At 30.4% G+C, this 12,164-nt stretch overlaps 3 protein-coding genes across 4 annotated transcripts in view; all 3 read right to left on the bottom strand.

Annotated features, from left to right (window-relative positions):
• LOC133706207 (protein METABOLIC NETWORK MODULATOR 1-like) overlaps positions 1-3,065 on the bottom strand; it is a 35,388-nt gene extending 32,323 nt beyond the window's left edge. The window contains exon 1 of the mRNA XM_062131689.1: positions 2,978-3,065. The gene's annotated coding sequence lies outside the window, so the exon portion shown is untranslated. The remainder of the gene's footprint in view (positions 1-2,977) is intronic.
• Positions 1-12,164, bottom strand: part of LOC133706096 (disease resistance protein At4g27190-like) — a 64,587-nt gene that overhangs the window by 17,072 nt on the left and 35,351 nt on the right. The window lies entirely within an intron of this gene.
• LOC133706081 (probable disease resistance protein At4g27220) overlaps positions 1-12,164 on the bottom strand; it is a 90,547-nt gene that overhangs the window by 72,643 nt on the left and 5,740 nt on the right. The window contains exons 6-9 of one of the 2 annotated variants that reach the window (XM_062131619.1): positions 10,950-11,726; positions 10,343-10,438; positions 9,255-9,950; positions 8,667-9,139 (exon numbers count right to left, since the gene is read on the bottom strand). The exons of the other annotated variant lie outside the window; for it this stretch is intronic. Of the exons in view, the coding sequence (XP_061987603.1) occupies positions 9,023-9,139; positions 9,255-9,950; positions 10,343-10,438; positions 10,950-11,726 (1,686 nt within the window). The 3' untranslated portion in view covers positions 8,667-9,022. Of the gene's footprint in view, positions 1-8,666; positions 9,140-9,254; positions 9,951-10,342; positions 10,439-10,949; positions 11,727-12,164 lie in introns of those variants that run through there. 2 annotated transcript variants of the gene reach the window in all.

The raw sequence follows: 12,164 nt of genomic DNA, 5'->3' as shown, positions 1-12,164 counted from the left end.
ATAAAAAATGTTGATAAACTTATCGTTTTAGCTCAATGAATCATGCTAGAAAACAATTGAAACAAGTTAATACCTTAACAAACAGAATTAACACTACTATACAGTACTAGGATATATCTTGAGTTGAATATCACAAGGTTTAATTTCATACTCTCTCATAATAATTGGCTATCAACAGTTTCAAAAAGCCAACTGAATTTGACTTTGACCGATTATTTTTGAAATTTTTATCGGTTTCAAATCTAAAAAATTAAAATTTAGAAAGTTTCAATTCATACTTTTTATAACATTTTTTTTGTTAAATTTTTAATCAAAATAAAACTAAAGAAAAAATTATTCACAATCATGTTATATTGACCATGAAAAGTTGATAGGGGCCAATTATTATGGGATAGAGGGAGAAATAAATACTAAATTCTGCGAATTAGGGTGCTCAAGTCAAAGAACATGAGCAAAAATTTTCATAGATAGTTAAGAATGAAATTGCCTAACTTATCCAAAACTATTTACGACAAGCTTGAATACCAAGATACCCCAAAGCAATACAACAAAACCATACACATTTCTATTTTCTTAATTTGTAATTTAGCAATTAGTGGTATCCTTGGCCAAGCTTGCACAAATCAAGACAACGTCCCCCTCCCTAGTTTGGTCAAAAGCATACAATCTATGATAGGACTAGAGGTATCAAGGAGAAATAAATCATCATAGCCTAACCTTAAAATAGAATCACACCCTAATCCAAAACAATACACACTCCAACTAGGGCAACCTCTATGTCACTAGCATACATGTTTCTATTACAAAGTTTCCATATGTACAAGCAATCCCCTGAAATTATATGAATGGTTCAACAAGATGAATCAATGCTGCAATTGTGATTTTTGATACATAGCCATAATGCCTCATATTTTTAACGAACCACATATAACACCTCATTTTAAAAAGGGGATTGTTATTATTATAATGTTGTCTGCATATAATTGTCTGCGCACAACATTTGATATTTTTAACCATTCACATACATGCAATATAACCCATGGAAACATGATTTAACATTTCCATAGTTAACATTTCTTTTGCATTTTAGGATTTCAATACTAATGAGTGTATTTTCTTAAGTTGAAATAGTGCTACCCAATCTAGGTTCAAGTGGGATGATGAATTGAAGAGCAGTTGTTATTTGACACTGTAATTAGATGGCTCATATTTGATTTATGGAGCTATGATAAGGGATTCGTGCTTGTATCACATATAACAATATTTACATAGTAACAAGCACTATTAAAGATGGTACACTAGTAAGTTTCCAAATGCTATCAACAAATATTATAACATCTTAATTTATACAAGGATTGAGCTAAATTGCATTCAAGCAATCCCTAACAATTCAGTTTATAATAATAATAATAATAATAATAATAATAATGTTGATTCTTTTATCTCCTACTTAATGCAAGTGTCCATCGTGTGCTGAAATTGATTGTTTACCTCATATTTCTTTTGAAGGTAGAGATTTCTTGGTTGACAATGGGAAAAAGTAATCGTGTGGTTATTTTCCATAAGATTCATTTGAGTAAATATTCTCTATTGGAGGTCAATTTCATCGAAGCAATTACTTCAATGAACGCTTCCTAATAACCAACCTCTAAGTAGTCATCCCTTGGCCTAACTTTTTATTTCCTAATAAAATCTCACGGTTTTTCATCATGTTCAAAGGAAAAGTTGACCTTGCAAATGGTGCTCTAAGGAACCAAGTCATCCTAGAACTAATCATCCACCTAATCTCATCAACTCCTTGTTGCACAAACAGCTTGTCTCACTTAAAGGGGATTTTAATGATGAACAAATACCAACTCCTTGTTGCTCAAATACATATGCTCATTTAAACACAATTTTGCATTACCTAGAACTGACAAGGCCTAAAATTCCTGACATAGAATTTTGTTTTAAAGGAACTTCAGGATTTCTATATAGGACGCTTGCCCTCATTAAAGACAAACTGAGGACATCCATAACATAAATTACCTTCCTTGCCCCAAAGTCAGCACAGAAAAACCCTGTTCACTATAAAGGTTTTGAATGTTTTTCCTAAATTTCATGATATGGCATTCAACACATCAAACTCCCAATTTAGCATTCTTATGCAAACTACAACTGCAGAAGGCTTGTACATGCAGGGGAGAGGTAGGAAGAGCTGCAAAAGTTGTCGCATCTATTGTTATGCTTTTCAGAGTTTCTATCTCATCATCCAATCTGCCAAAAACATAAGAGATCATGTGCATCATCAAAAGCCCTAGCCGCTATATGAACAAAGCACCTAAAAAATTAATCACCTCCCTAATCTAATTCAGGAAAATTTGGTCAAAATCTCCTACAATGAAACGAGTTATTTGAATGCATAGACAGGAAATTCAGGTAAACACACACACACACCTGATCATAAATTTCCTAAAGAAATTCTGAATTGTAACATTGGTAAACAAAGAGTGACAATATCATCACATTAAAAATGCATTTCACTCAAAACAAATAATAGCTCAAGAAAAAAAATTGCAAGAGGCCAAGAGAGAATAAAGTAAGCAGTCCATAAACAAGAGACAGAGAGACATTGTTCCAATAGAGAAAAGTAATTAAAACCCAACAACTAAAACTGAGAAAGAATCAAACCAGTGAGTAACTAATCCTTTTAAAGCATTCCAAGAATGGCAACCAAATGTAACATAATCAACCTGCAAAAACAAACACAAAAAGAATTAGAAGAAGAAACCTTATTAGTTAATAAGTTAAAACAGCGGCAGCAGCAAAAAGACTCAAATTTTAGTTATTTGGACTTGAGAAAAAGCACTGAACCCTCTGTGAAAATGCCATGAAAGGGGTGCTAAGAAACCAGGAAAATAAAAACTTTTAAAAGGGTGTTTTTACAAAGCAAGAAAGAAGGTAGGAAGCAAGGAAGCAAGGAAGCAAGCCAGCCTACCCTCACGAACTCTGTTTGTTAATTGTTTTTTCTCCTTTGAAGTGAAAAGAAAAAACAAAAAAACAAAAAAAAAACAAAGAGCACCCAGAAAATCTAGTCAGAAATATTTTATGTTGTTGTCTTGGAGAGACGCAGATACCGAGGAACAGTTGTGGGGCCACCATTGGCGAGCAGTGATACAGTGGCAAGTATGTGAAATAACGCATATTATAGTGCGCAATGATAGAGTGAGTCTGGGTGGACAAACTTTTGGTGGTACACGTGGTGCTTAATGATTTGATGGCTATGGAGAGAAGTTACATGAGGGAAATAAGATGGAAAAAGTGGCCTCTCTAGATTTTGGAAATGTTTTCTGAAGAAAGAAAGAAAATAATTTCAAAGGTGAACCGAAATGGGGTAATATCAGATTTGGAACATAATCTTGGTTGGTGAAGAATAACATAATCTAAGGAGAAATCTAGGGCAAGTTCGGTGAGATTTGAGCTTAGATTTTGTACCAATTTATAGCGATGATACCATCATGGATTATGTCCAGCTGATAAATGTTTAGTTACTTGCAATTCTATCATAAAGTTATCAGATTCTGTGTGTGTGAGACTGCCATATGTTTTCTTCTATGATGGATAAAAAACGCTAAGCAATGAACCATTTTGTCCACCTAGTAAAAAAGGTGTTATGGTTATGATGAGAACTCTACAGTCTGTGATTCTATTTTTGAAGGTATTCTTATTATATTTATAATTATAAGAATCTTTAAAAAAGACACATGGGTAAAATATTATCAAATTTCAATAAAGAAATTGTTGACGCATTATATTACATAACAAAATGATAAATTCATTCATTACAAAAAGATACCCAACAAAATATAAGAAAACTAATCTAATGTTCAGCCCGATAGGAGGATGTACCTGAAAATTGATTTAATACAATAATTCAATTAGACAGATGAAAAAAAGATATCCATAAAATTCTTTCTACTTTCTTTCTTCTTCTTCTTTTTTTAAAAAAATTTAGTCAAAAGATCATTAAATTAACTTGCTCATCTAGTATTATATATATCAATTAAATTTCAGAATAATCTATGAGTTTGTTTTCTTTTTCTTTTTTAATATCAACTAAAAATATAATTATTCCTATCGTTCATTTAACCTGGCATTACTTTCACTAATAAATGATTAATTTTCCACTAGTCCATTCAACAAGCACTATTGTCATCAATCCAAAAATTAGTTTAACATTTCATCCATTCATCAGGTACAAATCCCATTAACCAGGGAAATTAATTCTTCATCTCGCCCATTTGCCAGGACACTAATTCCATTAAATCAGGAATTAGTTCAAAGATTTACTCATTCATTAGGGTACTAATCCCATTAACCAGAGACTTAATTCCTCATCATGCCCATTCACCAGGACATTAATCCCATTAATTCAGGAATTAGTTCAACGATTTGCCCATTCACCAGGGTTCTAATCCCATTAACTAGAGAATTAATTCCTTATCACGCCCATTCACCAGGGCATTAATCCCATTAGTTCAAGAATTAATTCATCACATCGCATATCTTATTTTCTAAAGTAAACAATATAATAATTTCATATTTATCAACCACAATTAATCAAATAAAAATACATATTGACCAATAATAAATTCAGGTACCATGTAATTACCTGATGACTAAGCTCGAGCTGAAATTTCCTGCTGTGGTGTCGACCTGGTAGCCTCTTTTGAATTGACTAATATATCACATCATTATTCTACTTTCCATATTGAAACACTCAATAAATAAAATCATTCCAATTATCCTTTTATTTGCCAAAATAAAATCATTTTGTAAATTTCTTTCCTATTCTTCCAATTTCCATATTGTAACACAATTCATTTCATCATTCAAATCAATATATATATTCTTTAAATTTATTTATTTAATTTTTACCGTAATTTAAATTAAAGAAAAACATAAAAAAATTTCATGATCTATTCACTCTTTAACATTAATATCATCTCTTTCTTACACAATCTCATCATCTTATCAAAACTCTTAAATTTTTATTTTTCTTATTATTATTTTTTCAAAAATCCCTTCTTCAAGAACACCTAAAATTTTGCGTTAATTACCATAATTTCTTACTTTCTCTACTCACTTCAATAATCTTAACACAATTTCACAATCAATTGTAATTTTCTCTAAAATTTATCATGAACCCTAATTCCTCATTTCACAAAGTTCAATCAATTTAAAGCACAAATTCTTCAAGAATCTTATTTAAAAGTGTGAGGACATCTTACCAAACAATAACCAAAGCTTTAACACTTTTAAATTGAGAAATTTTCCTTGCTTGAATTTGTTTTTCCTCTCCTGGCCGAATGCTTCCTTCTCTTTGAAAAAGCAAGTTTGTTTTTTTTTTTTTTTGTTTCCTTATAGCACACACTCACTTGCACTCATATATATATATATATATATATATATATATATATATATATATATATATATATATATATATAATTAACTCCTTTTTTTAAATACCTTCCACGTCCCTTAATATTTTCTTCCCCCATACACACATATAATTACTTAACTTTTTTAAAATACTTCTATATTCCTCAATAGTAAATTTTATGATTTTTGGGTAAAATTTCATGAATCCTGACGCCTGTTTATACCAAATTTTATCCAGGTTATTTCAAATTTCACTCAGTTACTTGTTAGTATTTTCAGTTTCATGAAATTCATTTCCATAAAAATTTTATTTACATTTTCATGTTTATTTATTTATATTTATTTTTTATATATATTTTAACACCTGAACAAAACATTTCAATTCAGATTCTCAAATATATCATCATTCTTATAATTTAATTTATCACTTTCCCTCATTTTTCATAATCTTGACTTTTATTAATATCAATAATATTACCCGGGGTTTTACAGTTTCAGTTGGCACTGATTTTCGCCATAAAAAATGATTGATTTTTGTTTTAATGAGTTTCATTTGATGAAGAGAATTCCATTGAAATGTTTTTTTCTCTTGAAATTGCCAAAAAATTTATGGTGTTTGGGCTATTTTATTGGTTTATTACATCATAAAGACCATTTTTAGGTGTTTTGGTGTGAACTTTGTTTAGATTTGCATTTTTGGGTCAAAAACCACCCTGCTTAATTTTCTAGTCACCTCTCCCTTGGTCAAGAACGGGAAAGTCTCGGTAGATGACATGTCGCTTTTCTTTATTTTTTTTTTCAAAAACATTTGGAGCATTTTCAAATAAAAAAGGCCCATACGTACCAACCCTTTTTAAAATGGACTTGACGTGTAGGCCCGACTTACTAGGCCCAAAAACACTTGATCTATTTCTATTTTTTTTTTCTAATTTTGTTTTCTTAATTGATATTTTTTTATGTATTTTTAATGAATTTTTGAATTTATATTTAAATTAATACTTTTCTCTCTAAATATTTAGATTGTTTTTTTAGTTTTTTCTAAATAGTGGATATCTTTTACTTATCTTTTATGTATTTAATATCTAGAAAAAATTATTCCAATTCATCTATATGTTTTTTTATATATATTTTATATGAATAAACTTTATTTTCATGACGTGTTTATGAAAATAAGAATTATTTGTTCTTGGTAAGAAAAGGTGACCTTTAAGATAAAAAAAAAATAAGAAGGAGAAAAGTGTGCATGAAGATGAAAGTTAAGGTTAAGTATCATATTTATGTATCTTTTACTTTTATGAAAATAATTATCATTTTATTTTATAATTTGATTGGCATTAAAAACTCTTTATTAGTTTATTAGTTCATATTTTTGTAAGATTTGTTTTTTACATTTCTCAATTAAGAGAATCGTAATACAATGAAATGCACTTGAAATATTGTCCCATTTTTCTATTACATTAAAAATTAACTTAAGATCCTATATGTGGCACGATGCGTTAATAACTATTTTTTGTATTTATGAACACTTATGGTCCTTATTTTATTTTTATTATATATAAACATCAACTTTTTTATTCACAATTATAATTTTCTCTTGATTTTTAAAAATACGTTAACAACATTTATACATTTTTTATTTTGCGTTTAAAAAATTATCTGACTTGTAGCAAAGTGAATTAAGTAAACACGTCAACACTTTTTTTTTTTGTATTTATGATTAGGATTTGTTTTTGTTAAAAATGCAATTGAAAATCATACAAATTTATTTTTTTGCTAAAAACAATTTTGTGATCCATAGCGAACTGCAAGTTAAATAACTACTTATATGGCTATAGTAAGTCTTTTAGTATATGTGGATGTAGGAAGCAATGTGTTATATTATTAGTTAGATATAACTTACCTATTCATTATTAATTTTTTTTTATTTTGTTTCACATTTCTCAATTAAGAGAATCATGATACAATAAAATGCATTTGAAACACCGTCCTATTTTTCTACTACATTAAAAATTAACTTCCTACATGTGGCGTGTTGCGTTAACAATTATTTTTGTATTTATTAACATATATGATCCCAAATTTATTTTATTATATGTAAACATTAACTTTTTTTTATTCACAATTATATTTTTTTCTCTCAATATCAAAAAATACATTAACAACACTTATACGTCCATTCTTTTGTGTTGGAAAATATTATCTGACCCATAGCGAAACGAGTTAAATAAACACGTCAATACCTTTTTTTGTATTTATGATTAGGGTTTTTTTTTTAAAATACATTTGAAAAGCATTCATATTTATTTATTTTGCTAAAAAACATTTCTAATCCATAGTAAAGTGCGAGTCAAATAACTACTAATATGGTTATAGTGAGTGTCTTTTTAGTATATGTGGATGTAGGTAGCAATGTATTATATTATTAGTTAGATATAACTTACCTATTCATTATATATAAAATAAATAAATAAATATATTAATAGAAACCTAAAAGAGATCGGCTGAAACAATATAGTCCCCGAGAGGAAATATTGTGAATTCACACAATGTTTACTCTCTTTTTTTTTGTCTTTTTTTTATTAAGTGATCTTTGATGATGAATTGATTAAGATTTGAGATGGGTAATGTATTTTTATTTGCCTTTTTTATAGTTATCTTACTCTCAATAAAACATCTTGATATTAGAACAATGCTCAATTTCATAAAAAAACAAATTATTGTTTGTAAGAAATTAAAAATGAAAAGATCAAAATTGAAACAAATAAAAAAACAATTTTTTTTTTTAAAATATGGTGTCAACTTTGCCTTTTGGTTTTTGCTTTTGATCATCTACTTTTTTTTAAAAAAAAATTAATCATTCAATGCTGTGTTAATTGGAATTTGAAGTTGGTGATTTTATATAAGTTGGAAATTTTATATGAGCATCTAGAACTAAATAAAAAGCCGCACCATTGGTTTGGTGCTCGACTTTATGGAAAAAAAATCAATTATATTGTTTGAGAAAAAATAAAAAGTAAAAAATATAAATTGAAACATGAAAAAAAATAAAAATAGGAGGCCTTAAAAAAACAAATTGTGTCAACGCCTCCATGCCTTGTAATTTTGATAAATCTTCTTTTTGGTAATGAAACTTTTTGATTCAAAACTTTATTTTACTTGTATTTTAATTCTTGAGGTTGAGAAAGAAAAGAGAAATTCATTGAAAAATTAAAAAGAGAAGAGAAAATTAGCGAAAGCCAGCAAGGTTTCTGCTCGAAAAAACCATTCAACATAAGATTGCTCTGCTAGGAAAACATGATATCAGTATCAAACTTTTGAACAAAGAGTTCAGCATCAAGTCTCAGTCATCTGGAGATTTGAATGCCCAAACATATTCACATGCTCGTACAATAACATTTTTAATAATGCATTATGCATTAGAAACAGAACATCAAACTGACAGAGAAAACATGCTGATGCAGAAAATACTCAAGTCGTAGAAAGGAGAACGCATGAAAGTCCACATATTAAACCAAGAGAAACACAAATGGGCAAGCAAACATGCGCCCTTACTTCTGGAGGCTTGTACGATAATGGGCAAGCAACATTATTTTTTTGACTATTAATCATCACCATCGCCATCGCCATCGCCCTCTTCCTCTACTTCTTCTTCTTCTTTCCACCCATTATCTCGGGTCCACTCTCTATTAATGCTTGAATCTTCAGCTACTTCAGATACCTGTAAACCAATCCAAGCATGGCATGCTCATTTAACTTGTAAATCTTATTATTGAGAGAAACAAGAAACAAACACACTAAAAGAGAGGCAAGAAATAAAGTTAAATCAGCAGCACCTCTGACTGAGCACTCATTGAACCATCTGGTGTAGTAGCAAATTTTGTGGTCAGCTTTGGACATTGATGGACCTTCAACTTCTCCAAACGAGGGAATAAGAAATAATCACACCATCCGAAACTAAAACAGACAATACTTGATAATTGTTGTATCGACAACTCCCTTAGATTAGGAAGCACCATCTCCTTCTCAACGTTGATAGGTGAAGCTTGATCATCCTGCCCAGGAGACTCTCGAATTATTTCCCTTTCACCAGCCTCTTCTCTGATAATATGTTGCAATTCAGCGCAATTCTTTATGTAGAGGCCTCCTAGCTTTGGCAGACTTTGAGCGAGGGACGGTGTGAAGATAAATGGCAGTTTGTCGAGAGAATCCAAACTCAGAATATTAAGACTTTGGAGGCTGACATGTCTGGTGGGCCCCTTCCAAATGCATTTGAGCTCAGGTAACCATCGCAGATCTAACAATGTTAAAGATGACAGCAGCTCCTTCTCCTCACTGCTTCCTTCATCAGCCTCACCTAATTCAAATACCTCTTCCAATGATTTGCAGGTGGAAATGCTCACCTGCAATCTTAGATTGTTCAAAGCTCGCAGCAATTTTGCTGGAAACGGAGCGCGAACATCCCCACAATTGTTCACTCGTACATATTCTAATCTTTGTAAGGAGCCGTTTTGCTGCCCATGGGCGGCCATCTGATGAGAGAACAATATTATATTTTCACTCTCATAAAAACAATTTATATGATGTATAAATAGGAGAAAAAAATAGAAATAACAGGATTAAATACTTTTTAGAGATTACATATTATTGTTTCAGTTTTTTTCTTAATTAGAGATAAGTTGAATAATAATTAGATTTTTGTGAAAAAAAGGTTAATACAACTCCTAATAATTAGTTTCATGTAAAAAATAAAAATAAAAATAGTAACTAAGATTTTTATTTTAGTTATAAAGTTAATAAATTTTTAAAGATATTTTAATTGACTTCAAAATTTTCAACACAAAATTTATGCTCTTATATATTAATAATTTTTTTGTGAAGTTATTTGATGTTCTTTTGTCTAATTTTTATCCAGATAGATTACCTCCAAAGTAGTCAATTTGCTCAGCACGAGACCCTTCCATACACACCTCGTGTCAGGCAGATGTTGCAAGAATAATCTTTCCAAATTTGTGAACCCCTGCATCAAAAGAAATTTTGTGCACTTTTGAACTATATAATTTTGGTAAATAGATGAACGAATTGTCCATATAAACTTCAGCAAAAAAACTTATCAACAAAAGGATAGAAGTAGACATGGCAACAAGGCATGGGAATATGAAATCATAAGCTGCAGGACTGAAACAAACAACTCAATATTAGCAGATGGAGGTTTCTCTTCCTCTTCAAATACTTCCATTAATTGGGGGAAGAGCCTCAATTTCACTCATACTGGGAAAGCATAAAGATTGAAAAATCTAGGTAGGATTTCATTACAATAATTAATTTCTTACTTCTTAAGCCCTGCATCAAGAGACAGGGAAAGATACAGTTAGACAACTCCTTTTAAATTTAGTGGATGGCTAAAGGATTTATCTCCACTTATCAATTACTTCAGTTTCAAAAATTTAAAGGAAGAAATCAACATGTATTGAAGTTGACAATTTAAATTAAAAAGGAAAAAGATTATTGGAGAAATATAAAGGACGTACTTGGAGCTGCGCAGACAAATTTCCCAATTCTTTGTGGCCATCAATGGTTAGATATTGCAAAGAAGGCAATTGGGCAGCAAAATTCTTTGGAGCAAAGAAGCTGCAATTTGGAATAGACAATTCTGTTAGCTTAGGGAACTTGATGATGCCATCTCTGGTGAGTGCATCTCCTTCTACACTGTAAAATATTTGCTTTAAATTATGAGCTTTAAAAATCCTCATCTCTTCCAGGTTCAGAAGGCTTGGAGACACAGAGACAGGGAGGACATATTCCAGTTTACCACACTCTTCTATGTAGAGAGTTTCTAATTTTGGGAAGCAAGGAGACTCTGGAATTATTTCCCTTTCACCATCCTCTTCTCTGATAACATGCTTCAATTCACCGCATTCACTTATGCGAAGGCTTTCTAGCTTTGGTAGACTCTGAACGAGGGACGGTGTGAAGATAAATGTCAGTTTGTCCAGAGAATCCAAATGCAGATCAGCAAGACTTTGGAGGCTGACATGGCTGGTAGGCCCCTTCCATATGCATTTGAGCTCAGGTAACTGGTACAGCTGTAACCTGGTTAAAGATGATGGAAGCGGCAGCTCCTTCTCCTCACTGCTTCCTTCATAAGGCTCACCCAATTCAAATACCTCTTCCAATGATTTACAGCTGTCAACAATCACCTCCTTTAGATTGTTCAAAGCTCGCAGCAATTTTGCTGGAAACGGAGTGCGAACATCCCCACAATCGTCCACTCGTACAAATTCTAATCTTTGTAAGAAGCCGTTTTGCTGCCCATGGACGACCATCTTATCAGAGAACAATATTATATTTTTTCACTCATAAAAACAATTTATATGATGAGAAAAAAAAAAGAAAAAACAGGATTACATACTTTTTAGAGATTACATATTATTGTTTCAGTTTTTTTCTTAATTAGAGGTAAGTTAAATAATAATTAGATTTTTGCGAAAAAAGGTTAATTCAACTCCTAATAATTAGTTTCATGTAAAAAATAAAAATAAAAATAGTAACTAATATTTTTATTTTAGTTATAAAGTTAATAAATTTTTAAAGATATTTTAATTGAATTAAATATTTGAACACAAAATAAGCTAATATGATTTCTATGATTAATTGTTGGTATTAAGTTTCTTATATTTATATATGTTTAGATAAAACAAAAAAATAAGCAGTGACGAAGAAAGAATAAATCTAACAGATAATAT

The sequence above is a fragment of the Populus nigra genome, chromosome 1, assembly GCF_951802175.1.
Source record: "Populus nigra chromosome 1, ddPopNigr1.1, whole genome shotgun sequence".
Classification (NCBI taxonomy): domain Eukaryota; kingdom Viridiplantae; phylum Streptophyta; class Magnoliopsida; order Malpighiales; family Salicaceae; genus Populus; species Populus nigra.
This window is presented reverse-complemented; position numbering and strand designations above follow the sequence as displayed.